Below are 18,758 nucleotides of genomic sequence, written 5' to 3'. Positions count from 1 at the left end.
TTTTTTCATATCTGATCCCGACTGTCCGAGACGAACGATAATCAGGTCATCTGGCGGAAGTAAAGTAGATGTAGAGAAGACAGGCTTCGCTCACATGTGTAATTTCTTATTCATCGCACTGGCCAGAATCAACTCATTCTCCATTTGTTCCTTCTTCCTCGTAAGCGCTTTATGATTTTCAATACAGATCCACGAGTTCACATCAATTGAATGACAGTAATAATACTTCAGAAACCTAGTTATGCCTAAATCCAGCAGATCCTTCTTGACCCTAGGGGAGATGACCAGTCTCTTGGTTTTATGGCGGAGTACAAAAACGTGTTCTTTTGCGTCTGCGATAGGAGATACGGACAGGTCGATGCTGGGATTTGCGCCAGATTGATGTATCTGGAGTTCGTCCGTAGCTAACCTTGTGAGCTGCGAATTACAGCATGAAAATGAGCTGTGTTTCAATTATATTGCTATGTTGAATTTCGTTCGTTTGCAAACCGAAAAATTCACTCACTTTATGACAAACCATTTCGGCTACTGCTCTAGCATCTATCATCCATTGCCTATAGGTAGGAGCTAAGTCCTTTTGAGGTCCGGCACGACGACCACAGACACTGTATATGCAAGCTATCAGTATCCTGATGATTGGCTGAGAGTAAATCGACCCAGTCACTCACAATTTGGCCACCTGAGAGACAATTATTTCGTGGAATTGAACGCCATTGAGTGTGTGTAACTTCTTTGAAGACTGTGAGGATCATAAGTATATGATGAGCAGGCAAATCAGATGGTGCCAATGAATATTCACGCACCTGATATTCTCGTAGGAGTGTTTCTCCATCATCGAGACGTTTCTGCTGTTCGGTAGACAGCTGGGCTACCATGGTGAATGGAAGGGATGTAACAGAGCATCGAGAAGCTGTGATGATATGCAAAAGCTATGAAGTGAATATGCAGACAAAGATACCAAGATGACTGTCGATTTGAAATGAATTTTAGGTTGCAGCATTGTCCCGGAAAGTATTTCGGTGATGTAAGCATACACGTACGTATGTACTCAAACAAGATAATCCTGAACCTTCTTTCTTGTGCCAAATGAGGTCCTGCAAATAGACTGCCCGGTGCTTCATAAGGCCGATTTGTTGGAAGCGTCTCGTCATAAATTAGAAACATAAACAACTATAGAAGTCCCCTCGGCACACTACGTTATACAGCAGTCTCTACAAAGTGTTCCAAGAGAAAGTCATCTGTGGCATTTCCCACAAGCTCGGTGGCGATGTGAGCCAGCACAGACACGATAAATACATAACAACAATGAAAGAAGAATATCGTAGATTATCACCAGATGCAAGTCATCCTGACCCCCTGCCACGGTCCCTCCTTGACATCTCTCTGAAAGATTACAGTATTTAGATCTTATGGCGACTGAGGGTCATAATCTTTCATTAGCATCATGTCATATTCACAATATATCGTTTGACTCACATATGCATCTTCTTGAGTGAGTTTACCGCCTCTCTTTCCCCCTTCTTAATCTCTTTGGTCCTATTTCGACCCCGGGGTGTATGTAATTTTGGTTCATCGTGTACCATGTTCGCTGTCTTGGCTGATGCCGCCAATCGCCGTTCGTAACCGTACGGAAACGAAAGCGGAAAAAGTATTTCTTTCAAGAATCTTTCCATTTGTTTCTCAAGATGTGCGTTCTTCCAAGGGGCTATACTCGCACAGAGTTCTACATCTTGTGGGGACATTGCACCGCTGTCGACTGTGTCCGAAGGATAAATCAGAGTGAATACAGGACTATCACCTGTAAATTTGGTCGAGGCGCGAAATTTGGTGGGCTTGGAGTTCGAGCTGGGCTTTGAGGAATACTGCTGGTCCGGTTGAATCTCCGTCGATGCGATCAAAGTCAACTATCACATCGAACCATTCTCGGATTGTTTCCGTGCAGTACATGCATACCTGCAAATTTTGACTAAGATCTCCTCACTTACTTCACGGATAGTACGCCTGACAAATTTCATTCCGTCTTCTAGCCAGGCGTCAGGTGTAAGAGATCTCTCCAGTGCTGGTCCACGTTTACGGACCTCTTCGCTACGGAAACCATTATCATCTCAGCGGAGACACCCAACTGGAGACCGTGAACTCACTAATCAACGGTCTCAGACCGTAATACCGTGAGCATTTCTCGGACTGTCAGAGTATGTATAGCGCGCATGTCCTGCAAAGAAGGGTCAGCGGTCCAACTAGGCCTGCTTTTGGCTCGATCAGAACGACCGCTTACTCTCGCGGTCGCCAAAGTCTCCTTACCCCTTTCCAGCTGTTCCCGTCCGTGATCATCTAGGCAAAAGGGCATTTTGTGTGTCGGGGTATTGAAGTCAAATAATGGGTGAGGAATTGATATGTACAATGAGTGATCAGTCGTCAGAAGAATAAACGGTCCAAAGACAAGACTGGATTTAGTGTATCGAGATATGAATAGTGTCTGTCAAGAAGCCCGGCATATAAGGTTGATATCTGACGTATACTTCTAGTCAGGATTTTTCAGACTTCATACGAACGGTGGCGAAAAGAGGTGCGACTACTGTACCCAAAAATCGTAAACGTCAGTTTCCCAAGATTAAAGTTCGAGGTCAGCCAGAAGTCGATTTCGTCAGGCTTGAAATGGGGAGAAGAGTACGGACAAGGTGAAGAAATTGACTCGAATCACGACACCGATGCGACCTATGTCGCTGACGACGATGTTACGGAGGAAGAATACGATTATGGATCCGACCGGTCAGAAGCATGAGATACAGTTGCATTCCGGCGAGACGAGCTACAAGATAATGGCTCAACACATACCGCTGAGTATTATTGATAGACATGGTCTTCAAGGAGGCAGCACGGTGACTGACTAGTAAAATTAGATGCCGTATGCGGCGGATATCCCGATCAACATACATACATTGGGCAGTTACCCCACTTCCATTCCCCCACTTGATCGAGAGTACCTGCCAACATTGGACTATCGTGAGGAGACATGGGGTTTTATGGTACCGCATGAATGGTCCTACGCCGCCAGGGCAGGTAAGTCCAAGTCTTGGTGGTTGCAAGGTCAGCTTCCAACATGACCATCAGCTGATAAGGGTAAAAGACAGCATATCGGACAAGAGAACATTTCGGAGTTTTTCACGTTCGTAGCCACCCTAAAAGCAGACACTCATTGCCTCATGTTTTTGGCATGTTTCTGTCTTTGTTGTCATTATTGTTTAGTTGATACTCTAAAATGTAGCATCTCGCCGTACGACCATCAAAAGGAAGATGCTATCATGTTGATTAGATACCAACCAAACATGAAAACAATACATTGCTGTTTAGTTGAATGAGAAGCACCTTCCTTCCTTGCTTCTCCTTTTTTTCCCTTCCGTCCTTCCTGCGTTGTTCGAACATGAACGACGAATTGCCCTTTATATATCATTTAAGTACTGATAATTCACACGATTAACGTTTCGACTTGTTCTTATCACCACTGCCTTCCCTTCAACTTATCCATATCATTCTACCGGATTTGGCTGATCAGAAAAGAGATTAACTCTGATCTGCACAAACCAACAAACTAAATGAACAAACAAGATTGATTTGCCACCCTGTGTTCCTTCGAGATCAACCTGACAGATCGATATCTCAAAACATTTCAACCTCATCAACTGTCACCATCGATCATCATATAGTCCACTATATCGAACATTAATCTACCTGCTCCACTGTTCATCTCTCCATCTAAAATTCACCCTACCTTCCCGACTTTCAGCTCTTACCCTCAATTGTACCAACCCGAGAACATTGGTCCACAATCTTCCTTATCTCATTCTTCCTTCTCGTCTGTTTCTGATCGAACGTAACGATGGCATCAATAACATCCGGATACACTTCATACGAATCACCACCTTCACCACCTGCGACAGAAGAAGAGAGAGAGAGTATACCCTCGTTGGCTCAAGATGCGTATGAGTTATTGGGACAACAGGAGTCAAAGGTGGGTTACCTCTATCATCGTCTTCCTTCGTCTTCCTTACTCGCTTGCTTTGAGGGAATATCATTGCTGATGGCTGGTATAACATGTCCGACTCATGCTGCCATCATTTGACTCCGATTCCTGTCAACATCACCAAATCTCTCTTTCTCCAGATGATGGAGCTAGGCGATTTCATAGCGGAGCTCCGAGATCTAGACCTTCGAACTGCAGTGATAGATGAGATTTTGGATTATATGACATCGAATAGCTGGGTCCAATTGTGGAATTGGAAGGGTACGGAGGAAACTTGGATTAGTATTGTTGAATGATATCTGATGGATAATGTAAATCAATGGATGAATGTTTGTGTGATGAGAGACAGCGGTCCTGCACTTAGATAGTGCATGGTGTGATGGTTCAGTCGAGGTGATGCGATCTCTTTTGACAGACACCAATGTCGTTCGTATATTTCCATGTGTGATCATAGGGTACTGGATCATCAAAGATCTCGACTCTGAGAGATTATATGCATGCATTGGTTGTCAGAGAGCAGGATCAACTGTACCTCCGCACGATTAGATGAAATACTTACTCTCGATTACAAAATCATTGTAGATCGTTGTATTCGACTTTACCGAGATGATTACGATTTTTGTAATAGGGTTGATCACCCCTGATCAACCAAACATAAACCCGCACAAAAACATAAACAAACAAACAAGCAGGACATTACAAATGTCAACATCATCGTCAACAACGTTCAACATTGTTGTTATTCACATTCACACTGACCAATTATATCTGTAAACACTTCTCGACTCATCCGATAAAAAAAGTACCATATACATATCATTCACTCAACTACACCACTACCCATTGTCAGTGAAAGTATACATATCCAGCTCATCTCGCCACCTGAAATCTCAAGATATCACAGGAATAGTGAAGTGGACATCACAAACAATATCGTCGTCCATTCCCAGTTCAGAATTACCGATATTGCTTGAACTGAAGTCAAAAATAGAACGATCTAGGTAGATTCCACCGTCAGAATGGCCAATACAAGGCCATATACGCGAGAGGAGTTGAAAGGTTTACGAAGAGCGAATTTACAGAATCTGTTTAAAGTGAGTAATGGGATATTCAAGCTTTCGAATGAACATACGATTTTCTCTTTATATCCGTGCATACCATCTTCATCTCGCTCATGAACCAATACTGATGGAACTTCTTTCACAGATACATAATCTCAAAGGAGCCAATGGTACCAATTCCATCCTGATCGATTCGTTAGTCGAATACTTCGCTTCTCCCCAATACACCTCGGCTCACCCTCCTCAGATAACTGAAAAAGAACAAGCAAAAGAAAAAGAGAAGGATAAACATGTACCGGTCCGACCTCATAGTGCAGCTGGAGGAAAGGTAGAAAACAGGTACAAGAATCTACCGATAACTGCCAAACCCTTACCGGTCAAGGGGAGAGTGGTTTCAGGACCCAATCGCAAAGCGATTGAAAAGGATCATTCGTCAACAACTACGAAAGGTACCCAGAAGAAAGGAGTGAGCGAAAAGGTCTTACCGACTATCGCAGCAGCAACTACCACAACTGAAGATCAAAATGGATCTAGTGAGGCATACGAAGCTCCTCAACGAGCCGAATTGAACATTCAGCCTTCTCTCCCCACGCCACCTACATCATCTTCATCGCAATCTCATCCCGTGTCATTCTCTCAGGTGGAAGCTCTCCTCTCAGCGAACGACGCGAGATGGCAAGCTAAGTTCGAAGCGTTACAGCAAAATCTGAATGATCAGATGGAACGATTAAGAATAGAGATGAATCAACTTAGAAGTCAAGTGCAAACTCAAGCGGGACCTTCAAGGACTTCTGGTGGAAATAGAACTTGGTCACCTTGGGAAAACCGAGATCGATCAGCTTCACAGCCATTACCCTCAGCTTCGATCTTGGGTAAACGAAGACAGCATCCTTTGTCTACTGCCATCGGCGGAGAAGGTGTCGGTGTAGGATCAGAAGAGGATGATGACAGGAACGAAGCGAAGAGAGTTCGGTTCAATGGATCGAGACCTGGGGACGATACGCCATTAAATGAACACCCACCTTCCATTATTCCATCTGGCTCGACCTTCGCTGCCAGTGCGGTCCCACCTCGAACGCCCTCACCTCAGAAGACTTCAGCATTCGGAGCGGACTATTTCGCCAATCCATCTTTAACCCCTTTACCTGCGCATTCACAATCAAGTTTCATACCCCGTACTCCATCTCCCTCCAGACAGGGGACAGTTCCTGATAATTCCCAGACTCCCAGATTACCCAACGACTGGGAAGGCGAAGATTCGGAATTATCCGAACTAGAAGATGAAGATTTGACCAAGGGCCAGAGGACACCAATAAGTAGAAGAAGTGTGATACCTCAATTTTCGACTACGCCTGAACCTCCCTCACATCGACCTATTTCACCTACGATGGAGAGGAGTTTCTCTGGTTCTTCGGATAGATTTACTCCCGGTCGAGTCGTTATTGGTTCTTCCGCTACCGCTTCCACCCCGCTCGCTCAACCACCTTCCTTCGCAGTTGACGATGTGAATACCAATGGTATACATCTGTCAAATGTAACTGATCTAGAAAGGATAGATGAGATGGATGAATCCCAAAATTCACAAAATTCACAGAACCACAATCAGAGGTTGATTTCACCTAATGGACAGCTGAATTTTCCCACTATTCGACCTATACCTAGATTGAGTGGATTAGGTACACCCAAATCCACTCAGCCTCACCGCATCGGGACAGGGGGTCATCAAAGGACCATATCTGCTTCTTCCTCATCGTCTGCGACGTTACTCGCACCGCCATTATTGATCGCTCGAAATTCCCGAGCAGGATCGGAGTTACCTTTACCTACGAGGCATAGAGTTGGATCTAGAGGATTGAGTCCCCCTCCCAGACCTAGGAGTGCTAATGCGATTCATGGTCGGGATACACCCCCTCGAACGATCTTTCCCCTCAACTTGCCTGAACCGGAGGAAGGGTCGGGGTACGTAGCGGGTGGGAAAATCAGGTCGGCATCGGCGGATTATATGCATGTGGCTATGCATGGTTTACAAGCTGGAGAAAGGGATGAAGTCATCGGGAAAGGGGAGGCGGAAGGAAATGATGGACTCGATTTTGATGATGCCGATATAGATATGGACCACGGTATAGGAAAGGTGAAAAAGGAAAGGGAAAGGGAAAGTACGAGAATAATGGATATACCTACTCCATCACATCGGACTTTATTGGGTACGGAGAGATATAATGATAAAAGATTTGGAGATATTCCAGTCTCGTTTGGATTGGATGTTGGAGGAGGTGAGACTGGGATTTGGGAGAGTCCAAGGTGATCTTTCAGGGGAAAAGTAATGGAATAGAGGTGGACAATGGATGAGATATCTCTTCGTGGACTAAGAACATCGAGTTTGGTGGAGGCAGAATAGGGTCACGTATCTTGGTGTCTTGTTTAGATGGAGAATCGTTTGAACAGATGAGGTCACTTTGCTTATCTTATAAATATATTAGACTTAGATGTTGTTGTATGACTTCAGATTATAATGCTTGTGTGTCTTTAACATCTTGGAAATGCAACTATCGCGAACGTGAATCTCTTTGAATGGAGATAGATATTGGAACATTATATATTATTCATCGGTTCTCGTTTCTCTACTTCACAGATGTAACACTACAATACCTCCGAGTCACCGTAGGGCAAACAGCAGATGGTTGTTTATTCAGAAGCTGTGTGAGTGAGGTACCATGATCAGCTCACGACCTCTCTCTCTTCCCTTGTCTCCTTCGGGTTAGACATGTACTCACGCTTGTTGATCTCCATTTGAGCTTCACCTTTATCATGTTGGAGATTACCAGAAGTCTGTTGGGATTTGTCTCCGGTGATAGCGCCGACTATGGAATCTTTTTTACCTTCGAGTCTGTCTCCGACACTAGATGCGCGATACGATACAACACAAGATATCAGTAAGATACCTCATATTGGGATGTACTGTATCGACTCACCCCTCAACGTATCCTTGAGCTTTGGCAGCGGTGATTTCAGCTTCACCTTGATCATGTTGTTTTTGACCTGCTGTAGTCCATGAGGAAGGTTCGGAAGATCCTCCCACAGCTTGGTAGGCTGTCTCGATGGTGTTGCCCACGAGGACCTTGGCTGATCCCACGAGGGAGTTGATCTAATCACAAAGGAAGATGAGGAAATGATGTCAGCTCGACTGTACTTGCTCGAACTGTAGGAAAGTCATTGAGTGGTAGAGGGGTAGACTTACTTGACCGTTAGTCTTGGATGGTTCGTTGGACATTGTGAGTGGTTGAGTGTGATGTGTAAGGCGTGAGTGGCAAAGTGGATTGTTGATGTTGAAGAAGGGAATACGAGTAAAAGACAGTCCCTTCCACCTATTTATATCTTCCGCTCTTGTTTAATTTGTTTACAGTATCTCTCTCTTTACTCGTTTTAGCAAAGCAGGTGACATCAGCATGAATGGCAACTGAACGATGATTGACGTCATTCCCATCAGGAACGAAAAAAAGAAGAAGACAAAAATGACAATAGGATCTACATGACAGCAACTGCCACTTCTGGATAACGCCGAGGGGTTATATCCGGGACATCTTTCGTTGTTGCCCCTTGTGCACATGGCAGTTTCCCCGGACCGAGATTGGGGGGTGAGATGAGGAGCAACATGAACCGGAACTGTGGGACTGACTGTGGGTCCCATCCTGAGGAGGAACGAGTACACGATCACACTGTTGAGTGATAGATGATATCAATGGTATAACGTATAGTGAATTCACCGAGATGCATCACGAACTGCAAACATAGTTATTATCTCAAGTGCTACTGCAGATATTGTTCAGCTATATTTCTGTCAGATCCTCCATCACACCTACCTGCACCGGGCGAGTCGATCAACTTTCAACTTCTACTCGATAATAGCCGGGAAAACAGCCGGTCGCAACATCAACTTTCCTCTCAACACTTCGCCATTCCTGCTCATGCGATACCCATCAACTATCGAATTCACCATCTTTGATACCTACCACATCGATTGCTTACCACTACGAAACGCACTTGGGGTTTGTGACCCGTAAACTCATAAAGACAATCCTTCATGGATCCATCAACCAACTACAGCAATACAGCCACAGGCGGAAAACCATTTACCACCCATAATTCCACTCCATCACCATTCCATACTTCCCCTCAGGCCATCCCTGGTACTGGCACCAACACGGGTGGTACTTCACCCCATTCCTCATTGAACCAACAACCCTCACCACTCGTTCCAGCTTACCTCACTCGATATCCCACCTCGTCTTTAGATCAATTCGGTCCTTCACCTCCCTCCGGTCCTGGTAGAAGACCAACATTGACAAGTTCTATATCGACATCTAATTATCCTGATAATCTAGACATGTATCATACCAATCATAATGGAGGTGGAGGTAGATCAGATAGTTTTAGTCATACGGGAAATTGGCCTGCTCTACCATCTACCCCCGCAGGAGGAATAAAAGAAGATAAAGGGTGGAATAACGATAGCCGATATTCAATCTCATCATCGTCTTCAGCGAAAGGGAGATATAAAACACAACAGCACCACCACCAGCAGCAGCAGCAGCCGATAACTCATCCACCTCCTCACACAGGTCAACAAGCCCAGACCCAGAAGATATTCCCCAGTGCTGGACCGACAGCTAAAAGAGGGTCAAAAGCCTGTGTGGCCTGTAGAAGGGGTAAGAACAGGTGTGAATTCGATCCGACAGGGTCTGAAACTTCTTGTAGGAGATGTCTGCTCAATGGAACGCAATGTATATTCGAGAAACCATCGGAGAAATCGGGTGGGGGAGGAACGAGAAATAGGAATGGAAGTATCAATCAAAATCAAAATCAAAATCAAAGTCAAAATCAGAATCAGATGAATCAACAAAGTGGAAGTAGTAACGATGGAGCAGGAATGTCAACAGAAGCAGAAAGTAAAATTAATAACCTGGAGAAAACTGTTCAATCTTTGACTCAAAGTCAAGATCAAATTCAAAATGTTTTACAACAAATACTTCAGTTGTTACCTTCCCATTCACAAGGAAATCTACCTACACCGAATACATCGTCCATACCTAATTTTAGCAATCACACTCAGCAGCATCAACATCCTACGGCAATAGCTACTTCTAGCATCTTCCCATCTTCCGCATCTCCCCCTTTTCACCAGAACCTAAACCAGAACAATCAAGGAGATGATAGACAAGATGACATGATCTTACAAGCGTTCACAGCTGCTGGGAAAGGGAATAGGTTGAAATCACCTCAGAACACTGCTAGTGGTAGATCACTGTCCATGTCGACTACGATCAATACCACTACGGCCAGTCAGCTGCCCACGCCTGGGAAGCGGGATTTCCCAAAGTTACCTGGGTTCGCTCCTCCTGTAAGCATCATTATACTTCCCTCATCAATAACTGTAATGAAAATATAAATTGACGCCAACATTGTGTGTATCGATATACCAGGCTCATCAATTCGGTACATATGGTGTAATCCCTTTACCTTCCGCACCTCCGTCCCCATCTCGCTCGAGACATTCCTCACGATCATCATCCTCTCACTCAGCTACTTCGTCCAGCGCATTACCTCGAGAGACACTTACAGCTCCAATCCAGGCTTTACAGGCACTTGCCAATGCCGCCGACCAGATAGCCAAGACCTCGCCGGAGAACAACGATGAAGTAGAAGAAGAGGAAGATACCAAGGATGTGTTAACTACTGAAAGAGAGGAAGGAGGAGGAGAAGAAAGGGGTAGATCCAGAAAGAGAAAAAGAGTATTAATTGATCCGAATTTGGATTTGAAATCTATGGCGATGTCTCTGAGAGTGAAAAAGAAGAAAAGACCTGACCCCACTCCGCGAAACCCCTTTCCTGATGTGGTTACCAAGGGATTGGTGAGCGAACAAGAAGCGAGAGAACTGTGGGATATCTTCTTTAAAGGATGTCATTATTTTGTGCCCCTGTGGGATAAGAGTTATGATACCTATGAGACTTTCATCGTGAGAACACCGTTCTCAACTGATGGTGAGTTGTCGGTTTCCCCATATATTCATTATTACTTTAGATCGATGGTCATGACCATGAACAACAAATGCTAATGATCATTTGTCGTAAAAATAGCTGTGTTAGCAGTAGCCGCTAAGATCAGAGCAGGGAATGGTAAGTATCTTCGATCTTCTGGTTTCTCTATGATCTGTCGGATGGTGGCTGATGTAAGCATTCTTTATACAGGTCCATTAGGTCAGACGTTCCAGAGATGTTTGGAAGAAGCTCAAGGTATAGCTAGATCGACATTGTTTGGACCGATAGTCAGGAAAGAAGCAGTCATGGCGATGTTAATTTTGAGTGTGTGGAGTCAGAATGGTTGGTTACCTTGCGGGTGAGTAGAGCATACTTTCTCCAATCTGAATTGAGGTATACTGATGGGCAATTCTGTATGATTAGCCACGCCCTTCGTATGGGACTGGATATGAATCTACACCGAGCACTAGACAGACTGGCTAATAAGGATGAAGTGAGGCCTGAAGCTGATGAGAGGGATCTGGGTGAGTTAGCCGTTTCCTTGTCCAGAAAAAAAAACATAATGACAGCTGATGGTCGTTATCTCATGATAGTTGTTTCTGCTCGAATATGGTTGAACTGTTATATGCACGAACATCTGTAAGTGACGATTTTCTGAAAATGTAATCTTCTCGAAATATCGCTGAGAGACATCGTGGCTCTGGTATATAGTGTCAGTCTGGGAACTGGTAAACCCTTGTTGTTAAGGGATGATTCTTCGGTGAGAGGCGCAAGGGAATTATTGTAGGTAGAACTCGAGTCATCATACAACTTATGATTACTGACACGAATCAAAAAAATAGATCACACCCTATGGCTTCAGAGACAGATATGAGATTAGTAGCTGGTGTCGAATTAGTCAATCTACGGAGTGAGTCACAGATGACGTGAAACACTGATATCTGGATACCATGTCTCACCCTTTTCGTTTATTTTCTTTTTAGTTCGGATCCTCGAGCATCTCACTCCCCTACATGGCAAAATCGATTCAGCGACAATATCATTCGTCAAGCGCATGTTGTCAGATTTGAACTCGTGGTACAAGGAGTGGTACTCTATCCACAGAAGTCGATATGACGATGAAGATGTGTTGGTGAAGTTGCTGGAGACGGAATTGTGTTACGCACAACTTTGGACGGTGTGCGTGGCGCTTCGAGGAGTTCAATGGGATAAGGTGAGTAATCTGCAGAATGCGCTATCGTGCCATGGCTGACCTGGATGGGGATTTAGCTCGCCCCGGATCAACGTGAATTGGCGTTCCAAGCTAAAGACGCATCGTTCAGATGCCTGGAGATCTTCCTAAGACACGATAATTTCAGAAAACATCTGAAATACGCTACGCACGATCAGCTTGTTTCGGTAGCCTTTGCTGCGGTGTTCTTGTTGAAGATGTGAGTGGATTGACATTCAGGTATCTTGTCTGCAAATCGGTGTACGGTCGACTGCTGACGTATGATCGTTTCATATTTCCAGTGCGATGCTTTACCCTACTTCTGTTCCACTGCCATTCCTAATTTCTCAGGTATCGCAACTTGCCCACCTACTCTCTGCGGAATGTTTCGCCGAACGATATGCTTTAACTTTACGATTGATGTTATCGAATTTCAGAAGGAAAACAGGTGCCATGTCTACTTTACCTGGTACACCTAGATTATCTGTATCTGCCGGACAGAACCATCATCCAGGTCAAACATTACCTTCTCACCCGACACCCAATAACAATTTATCTGTGATCGGTGATCTGGATGGAGGACTACAAAGTCTATTGTCGTTACCTTCATTTGATGGATTAGATAATACCACCAATGGTAATGGTGGAGAGATGTTCGGAGGAGTAACGGATCAGATGTGGGATATGACTGGATTAGAAGGATTTAATTGGCCTACGGAATTTAGTCCCTCGGCGTTACCTGTTTGGTTGCAGGATGGTGTAAGTTTGGCTTTTATTTCATCTTCGACGGTACGGAAGGGTGTATAAGTAGCTGACCGAGATTTGATGACAACTTAGAACGTAAATGATTTGGGATTGCCTGCAGATGGATCGGATTCGTTATTCTTACCACCGGAGTGAGTAAAATACATGATCAGTGGTGTTCAGAGTGAATCAAACTGATTGTGTCTTCGTTCGATACTTGGTAGACTTGCCAACTTGTTCTTACCTTCTACCGGAAGTCAGATGTTTGATCAGTATGTCTTACCCGATAGTGGTGATGTAGGAGCGGAAGCTTGGTAGTGGGCACGCAACGAGGCTGTATCATGGTCAATGACCGGAATACACATATCGATGCGGATGATGATAAGCGATTGTAAAACCGGATGAGATAAAAGCCGGTATAAAGGGTAATTCATTCCAGCTACGGTGGTGGAAAGGGGGATAAACATTCGAGCGAAGGAAAAAGAGGAAGATCTGAAAGCCAGGTGGTTATCTATCAAGGGTAAAATATTTTGAACCGGTTATTATATAATTTTGATTTTTGTAAACCAATAAGCGGAAGGTGTTTGAAGTTTCTTTTTTTTTTTCGGGATTTGGTTGTTTTGATGATTCTTTGCCCGCTGGTAGAAAAATGGCAATATGTTGTATATGACATGAATTTTGACGAACAGATCTTTCGGGTTCCGATAAGTACATCACTGTAACGGCACTTTGGTCATGCACTGTCAGACTAGAGTAGAGTACAGGTTGTCGATGTACCTGTACGGTATCTGCTTTGCTGATGAATCAGTCAGTGGTACCGGAGGTGACTGACCATTGTGCATCTAAAACTCCGTAAATATCGGACGGCCGTAAGACCGTGGGGTTTTAACCCTGGATTTACCCGCGGCTGGACCGCAATGGGCAAGCTTATTCAGACTCTTCCAGTTACGATGGCGCCCCTGACGAAACTGACAAGTTGCATATGTGTCATAACCCATCCAAAGCTACCAAAACCAAAGCTAAACAAGATCAACTCGACGAAGAACACATGCCCGAGTGGAAAAAATTTAGATAGGGAGATCATCGACTTGGACAAGTATACACATATATATATATATGTATGAATCATCATCTGTTCTCTTCCTCTTTTGTTTTGTTCTCTTGACTTTTGGCTTATATCATCCTGATCGTTGTGGTGTTCATCGATCCTCAAGCGGACGGACCGAACGGATAGAGACTACGAGTAATCAATAAATCACACACAACACCAAACGCAAAACACACATCGTGCGAATACGGTATATCCCGAAAGGTACTCTTTCGTCTCCCTTTCTTTCACCTTGCATGGACCGACAGTACTCGCATCTCTCATTCCCTCTCAACCTCAAGCCCATTCATACCATCGTCTATCATCGTAGATCTAGCGATCTAACTCACTCAGCTTGAGAAATCGAAAATCTCATCTCCGAGACTAGTTGTTACTAGATTGTATCGCTCTAATCCGACGCAACCAACGGCGCCCGATCTCGGTCTTCTTGTTTCTTGGATTGACAGTCAAATTCTATTTTAGTCATTCAGTCATAGAGGTCGGATCTTAGTAATCAAGAATTCATATTCTTAATTTATATAACAACCATCTATCCATCTTTTCCATCGATCTCTTATCTTTCCTTTCTTTCCTTTTCAATTGTGTATACATCAAGAAGGATAATCCAAAATGTCAACAACATCGACCACGACCACCCAAATAGGTGATTCACCCTCTACACCACCCAAGACCAACGGTCTAGTATCGGATAAGCCCGTATCGTCCTTCACACTGAAAAAAAGACCTTGGAGACCTTATGTAACTCCCTTCGAAGATATACTAGCTAGAAAATACCCTGGGAGCGGAACCAACGAAGATCCCCATATAGTCGATTGGTTACCGAAAGATAAAGAGGATCCTCAAAATTGGCCAGCCGTATATAAATGGACCTGTATAGCGATCGTATCGTGGTTGACTTTGGCTGTAGCGCTTTCATCCTCAGCTTATACTGGTGGTGCTCAGGATATTGTGGTCGAGTTTGGAGCTAGTTTGGAATTGGTCATTGCCGGTGTATCGTTGTTTGTTGTTGGTGAGTTGACTTATTACAGGACACGAACTCTCTTCCGATCAAACTCTATGTATCAATAATCAAATATCAACGATCGATGATTCATGACTAAAGCTTACTGTTGCTTCTCGTTTAACAGGCTTCGCATTCGGACCATTATTCTGGGCTCCCTTCTCCGAAGTCTTCGGTCGACGAGTCGCGTACATCTTCTCCTACTTCTTCCTTACCGTTTGGTCCGGTGCCGCAGCTGGATCACCCAATATCGGTTCTCTCCTTGTATTCCGATTCCTCGCTGGTTTATTCGGTTCTTCTCCCCTGGCCAATGCTGGAGGAACCATCTCGGATGTTTTGGATGCCAATCAAAGAGGTCTGGGTATGGCCCTTTTCTCAGCTGCTCCTTTCCTCGGTCCATCCCTTGGTCCAATCACAGGTGGTTTCCTAGGTTTGAAAGCTGGTTGGAGATGGGTAGAAGGATACCTTGCGATCTTCGTGGGAGTCATGCTGATCATTGTCGCTATCTGGGGTTCGGAGACCTACGCTCCGCTCTTGTTGAGACGTCGAGCCAATACTTTGTCCAAGGCTACTGGAAAAGTATATAGGTTCAGAGGTGATGCCAAGAAACCTCTCCAGGTCGGTCCGCTGTTTGTCACTTCGTTAATTAGACCATGGAAGTTCTTGTGGTACGAACCTATTGTATCTATCTTGACTGTCTATACCGTGAGTGGAGTCGAAGGTTTTACGTACAAAATACAGATTCAGTTATACTGACTTTCTTGAGATGTTTGACTTAGGCTCTCATCTACGGTATCTTATATCTCAACTTCGCTGCCTACCCTATTGTTTTCCAACAAGGTCACGGATGGAATGTCGGCATCGGTGGTCTTGCCTTCCTCGGTATCTTGGTCGGTACCCTCGTATCAGTCTTGCTTTCCATCGTATATGTCAATCCACAATATATCAAAGTTGCCAAGAAGAAAGGTGGAAGAGCCGATCCCGAAGATCGATTACCCCCGGCCATCTGGGGTGGTATTCTGTTGGTCATTGGTCTAGCTGGATTTGCTGCCACCGACGGACCTGACGTTCACTGGATCGCACCCATCATCTTTGGTGTGCCATTCGGTACGGGTATCATCATTGTTTTCTTGGCTGTGTTGGCTTACTTGGTAGATAGTTATACTGTGAGTCAATTACTATACCTATTTCTCGTTCATAGTGTAGGTGCAGGATAACTGACAACCAATGATTTGGTGATGATTGCAGATTTACGCGGCTTCGGTACTCGCTGCCAACTCAGTCCTTCGATCACTTTTCGGTGCCGCTTTCCCCTTATTCACTCGACAAATGTTCGCCAAACTCGGTGTTCATTGGGGTGTTGCCCTTCCCGGATTCTTATCTCTCGCTTGTATTCCTTTCACAGTACTGTTCTACAAGTACGGTGCCAAAATCAGGGCGAAATGCAAGTACGCTGCTGATGCCGAGAGGACGATGGCTATGATCATGGCTTCTAGGATGGCTCAGGCGAAACAAGATGATGAAGAGGCCAATATCAACGGTGAACCTAAACCAGAAGGTCAAGCAGAAGGGGAAACAGTTGAGGCCCAACCTGCTGAGCAACAAGGTGGATTGTCGAAAGTTGAATCTCACGCTGCTGAACATGCTTCTGCTTCTGCGGGTACCCCCATCAACAGGATCCCATCGCATGTACCTCCTCATATGCACCATGAGTGGACTACTTATGAGGCTTTGGCCGATAGAGATGAAGTTGATTTAGAGGATGATGAAAGGATAAGATTGGAGGAGTTACATAAGAAATTCCATTATGTGAAAGCTACTAAAGCGAGTGAAGGCGAGAACCAGGCGGGAACTCAAGCTTGATCTGAAGTAGAAGGAGAAGAACAGGGTTAGTAGGGGAGGGATAAAAGGAGAAAACCAAAAGGAAACAAAAAACCTATCTTATAATATCGCATATCACTTAACATATAGATTTCACTCCGTTCTTACATCATATCATACCTGGGTTCAGACCTACTTAGATAACTATAATGACCATCATGCATATTATGCAATTCATAAACGTACCATCACATCTCGTATGCGATATCCAAGTTACAGTACGAATACTGCACTCGATAATGGTCCCTCAATCAATTGTGTACACACATTCCCTGCAGGATGAGTACGCAATCGGCAACAGAAAGCTGAACTTGGGCCAGTGAGGGGATTGTTCATCATAAGGTATTATATTATGATTGTTATGCATGGGTACAATATTGTGCTGTGTTTGCTATAAATCATCGTGTATGGGTTAAACCCCATGCTTTCCGTTGTAAGCGTTGGTGTAGGTGTTTTGGTTATTATTGTACAATGTCAAAAGACGAGTGAACGCAGTCTCGAGGAATGATGGAGTGAATTATTATGTAGAAAGAGATGATGGGGGCCGGACAGGAGGTGAAAGTATGGTGTAGAGAAGGAAGAAGAAGGGATGGAAAAAAAATGTTGAGGGGGTTAACCGATAAATCTGAAGTTCGAACTATGTATGGCGTACTATTCGATAATCATCAAAACAATAGTTAGAACACCAAATCAGTTTTTTCTACTACGCTGTCACGTTCAAGCTGATTCATACAAAGATGGTGAACTACTCACTTTGGGTTGCATCCCCTCACTCTGCTCTACAGCCTTCAACATGAACATCTCATGGAACTTTCTGGGCATATCCCTCGTCGCGTCTTTCCCGTTCGCATTGTTATTTCGATTATCTGGGGCGGAGGATGGTGGAGCGAGGACGGTGGGTCCGTGGAGGACGGACCCGGTTACGTTGATTATCAATGATGGAGGAGTGTTTGGTTCGGCTAATGTGTTCAGACCAGTCAATAAATTGATATGATCCAGTCGTGCAAGGATAGTATGATGATTTTGTTCACTTGTTGATATAGTCGCGGGTATTAGAGAGCAATTTGGGAGAGAAAATAGGCAGTCAACTCACCAGATACAGGATGACAATCTAAAGTTTGCAAATCATGTCTGCTCAGTGGTATACATTTTAGAAATTCTGCCAAAGATGGTTTATCGGATGGAACAGTATTGCCATTCCATATGATCTTCGAGTTGGGTAGGTACAAAAGTGGTATTTCCTATAAGTATATATAAGTTGATCAGGCGATATCAGCTCTCCGTTCATATCCAGCGAGTTTGACAGAGCTATTATATGCGGTAGCAGTGTACCAACCAAGTCTCGCCGCGTAGGCTCATCATAAGCTTCGTAGTATACCTGACAGAATGCTATAGCCCCATGAGAGGCTGCGTCGATGGCGGCTGCAGCCCAGGGTTGAGGTCTGACACCACCATGGAAGAACAAAGGGCTAAGCTAAGCTGGTATTCGCGAGCTGGGTCAGAGATAGAGCTTACATTGGCTGAGCAGGAACGCTCATTTGTTGTGGCTCTCGAGGTAATGCTGAGGTAGCCATGGTCCCATCGATATGTATATTGATGAAGAGGTAATTTTCGATGATGAATGAGTGGTAAATGTTGATGTACGAGGATGATGATTTCCAGTCATGTGTCGTAAGTGCCTGGGTGGATTGAAGAAT

General features: G+C 44.4%; 8 protein-coding genes across 8 annotated transcripts; 4 read left to right on the top strand and 4 right to left on the bottom strand.

Annotated features, from left to right (window-relative positions):
* Positions 1-90: 90 nt before the first annotated feature.
* On the bottom strand, positions 91-875 carry I203_101662 (uncharacterized protein; the record flags this gene model as incomplete). The annotated part of the gene is made up of 4 exons (XM_019150478.1): positions 91-417; positions 506-605; positions 669-739; positions 804-875. 4 exons carry the CDS (start codon positions 873-875, stop codon positions 91-93), a joined length of 570 nt encoding a protein of 189 aa, XP_019000071.1.
* A 597-nt stretch (positions 876-1,472) lies between these two features.
* On the bottom strand, positions 1,473-2,347 carry I203_101661 (uncharacterized protein; the record flags this gene model as incomplete). Its single annotated transcript, XM_019150477.1, has 4 exons — positions 1,473-1,904; positions 1,986-2,085; positions 2,142-2,212; positions 2,276-2,347. The coding sequence occupies 4 exons, from the start codon at positions 2,345-2,347 to the stop codon at positions 1,473-1,475; spliced, it is 675 nt and encodes a 224-aa protein (XP_019000070.1).
* A 1,530-nt stretch (positions 2,348-3,877) lies between these two features.
* I203_101660 (uncharacterized protein) lies at positions 3,878-4,317 on the top strand (the record flags this gene model as incomplete). Its single annotated transcript, XM_065516928.1, has 2 exons — positions 3,878-4,009; positions 4,162-4,317. 2 exons carry the CDS (start codon positions 3,878-3,880, stop codon positions 4,315-4,317), a joined length of 288 nt encoding a protein of 95 aa, XP_065373746.1.
* A 723-nt stretch (positions 4,318-5,040) lies between these two features.
* On the top strand, positions 5,041-7,387 carry I203_101659 (uncharacterized protein; the record flags this gene model as incomplete). The annotated part of the gene is made up of 2 exons (XM_019150476.2): positions 5,041-5,115; positions 5,228-7,387. 2 exons carry the CDS (start codon positions 5,041-5,043, stop codon positions 7,385-7,387), a joined length of 2,235 nt encoding a protein of 744 aa, XP_019000069.2.
* A 413-nt stretch (positions 7,388-7,800) lies between these two features.
* I203_101658 (uncharacterized protein) lies at positions 7,801-8,353 on the bottom strand (the record flags this gene model as incomplete). Its single annotated transcript, XM_019150475.1, has 3 exons — positions 7,801-7,981; positions 8,055-8,227; positions 8,321-8,353. The coding sequence occupies 3 exons, from the start codon at positions 8,351-8,353 to the stop codon at positions 7,801-7,803; spliced, it is 387 nt and encodes a 128-aa protein (XP_019000068.1).
* An 810-nt stretch (positions 8,354-9,163) lies between these two features.
* I203_101657 (uncharacterized protein) lies at positions 9,164-13,390 on the top strand (the record flags this gene model as incomplete). Its single annotated transcript, XM_065516927.1, has 13 exons — positions 9,164-10,480; positions 10,563-11,121; positions 11,218-11,256; positions 11,329-11,476; positions 11,542-11,642; positions 11,712-11,757; positions 11,830-11,901; positions 11,961-12,028; positions 12,102-12,331; positions 12,388-12,548; positions 12,631-13,087; positions 13,166-13,224; positions 13,297-13,390. The coding sequence occupies 13 exons, from the start codon at positions 9,164-9,166 to the stop codon at positions 13,388-13,390; spliced, it is 3,351 nt and encodes a 1,116-aa protein (XP_065373745.1).
* Positions 13,391-14,789: 1,399 nt separating this feature from the next.
* I203_101656 (uncharacterized protein) lies at positions 14,790-17,043 on the top strand (the record flags this gene model as incomplete). The annotated part of the gene is made up of 4 exons (XM_019150473.1): positions 14,790-15,189; positions 15,308-15,885; positions 15,960-16,346; positions 16,429-17,043. 4 exons carry the CDS (start codon positions 14,790-14,792, stop codon positions 17,041-17,043), a joined length of 1,980 nt encoding a protein of 659 aa, XP_019000066.1.
* A 630-nt stretch (positions 17,044-17,673) lies between these two features.
* Positions 17,674-18,635, bottom strand: I203_101655 (uncharacterized protein; the record flags this gene model as incomplete). The annotated part of the gene is made up of 5 exons (XM_019150472.1): positions 17,674-17,712; positions 17,815-18,020; positions 18,155-18,302; positions 18,398-18,530; positions 18,577-18,635. 5 exons carry the CDS (start codon positions 18,633-18,635, stop codon positions 17,674-17,676), a joined length of 585 nt encoding a protein of 194 aa, XP_019000065.1.
* Between the last annotated feature and the right edge of the window lie 123 nt (positions 18,636-18,758).

The sequence above is a fragment of the Kwoniella mangroviensis genome (assembly GCF_000507465.2).
Source record: "Kwoniella mangroviensis CBS 8507 chromosome 1 map unlocalized Ctg01, whole genome shotgun sequence".
Lineage (NCBI taxonomy): Eukaryota > Fungi > Basidiomycota > Tremellomycetes > Tremellales > Cryptococcaceae > Kwoniella > Kwoniella mangrovensis.
Note: the sequence above shows the minus strand (reverse complement) of the source record. Positions and strands in the feature narration are given on the sequence as shown.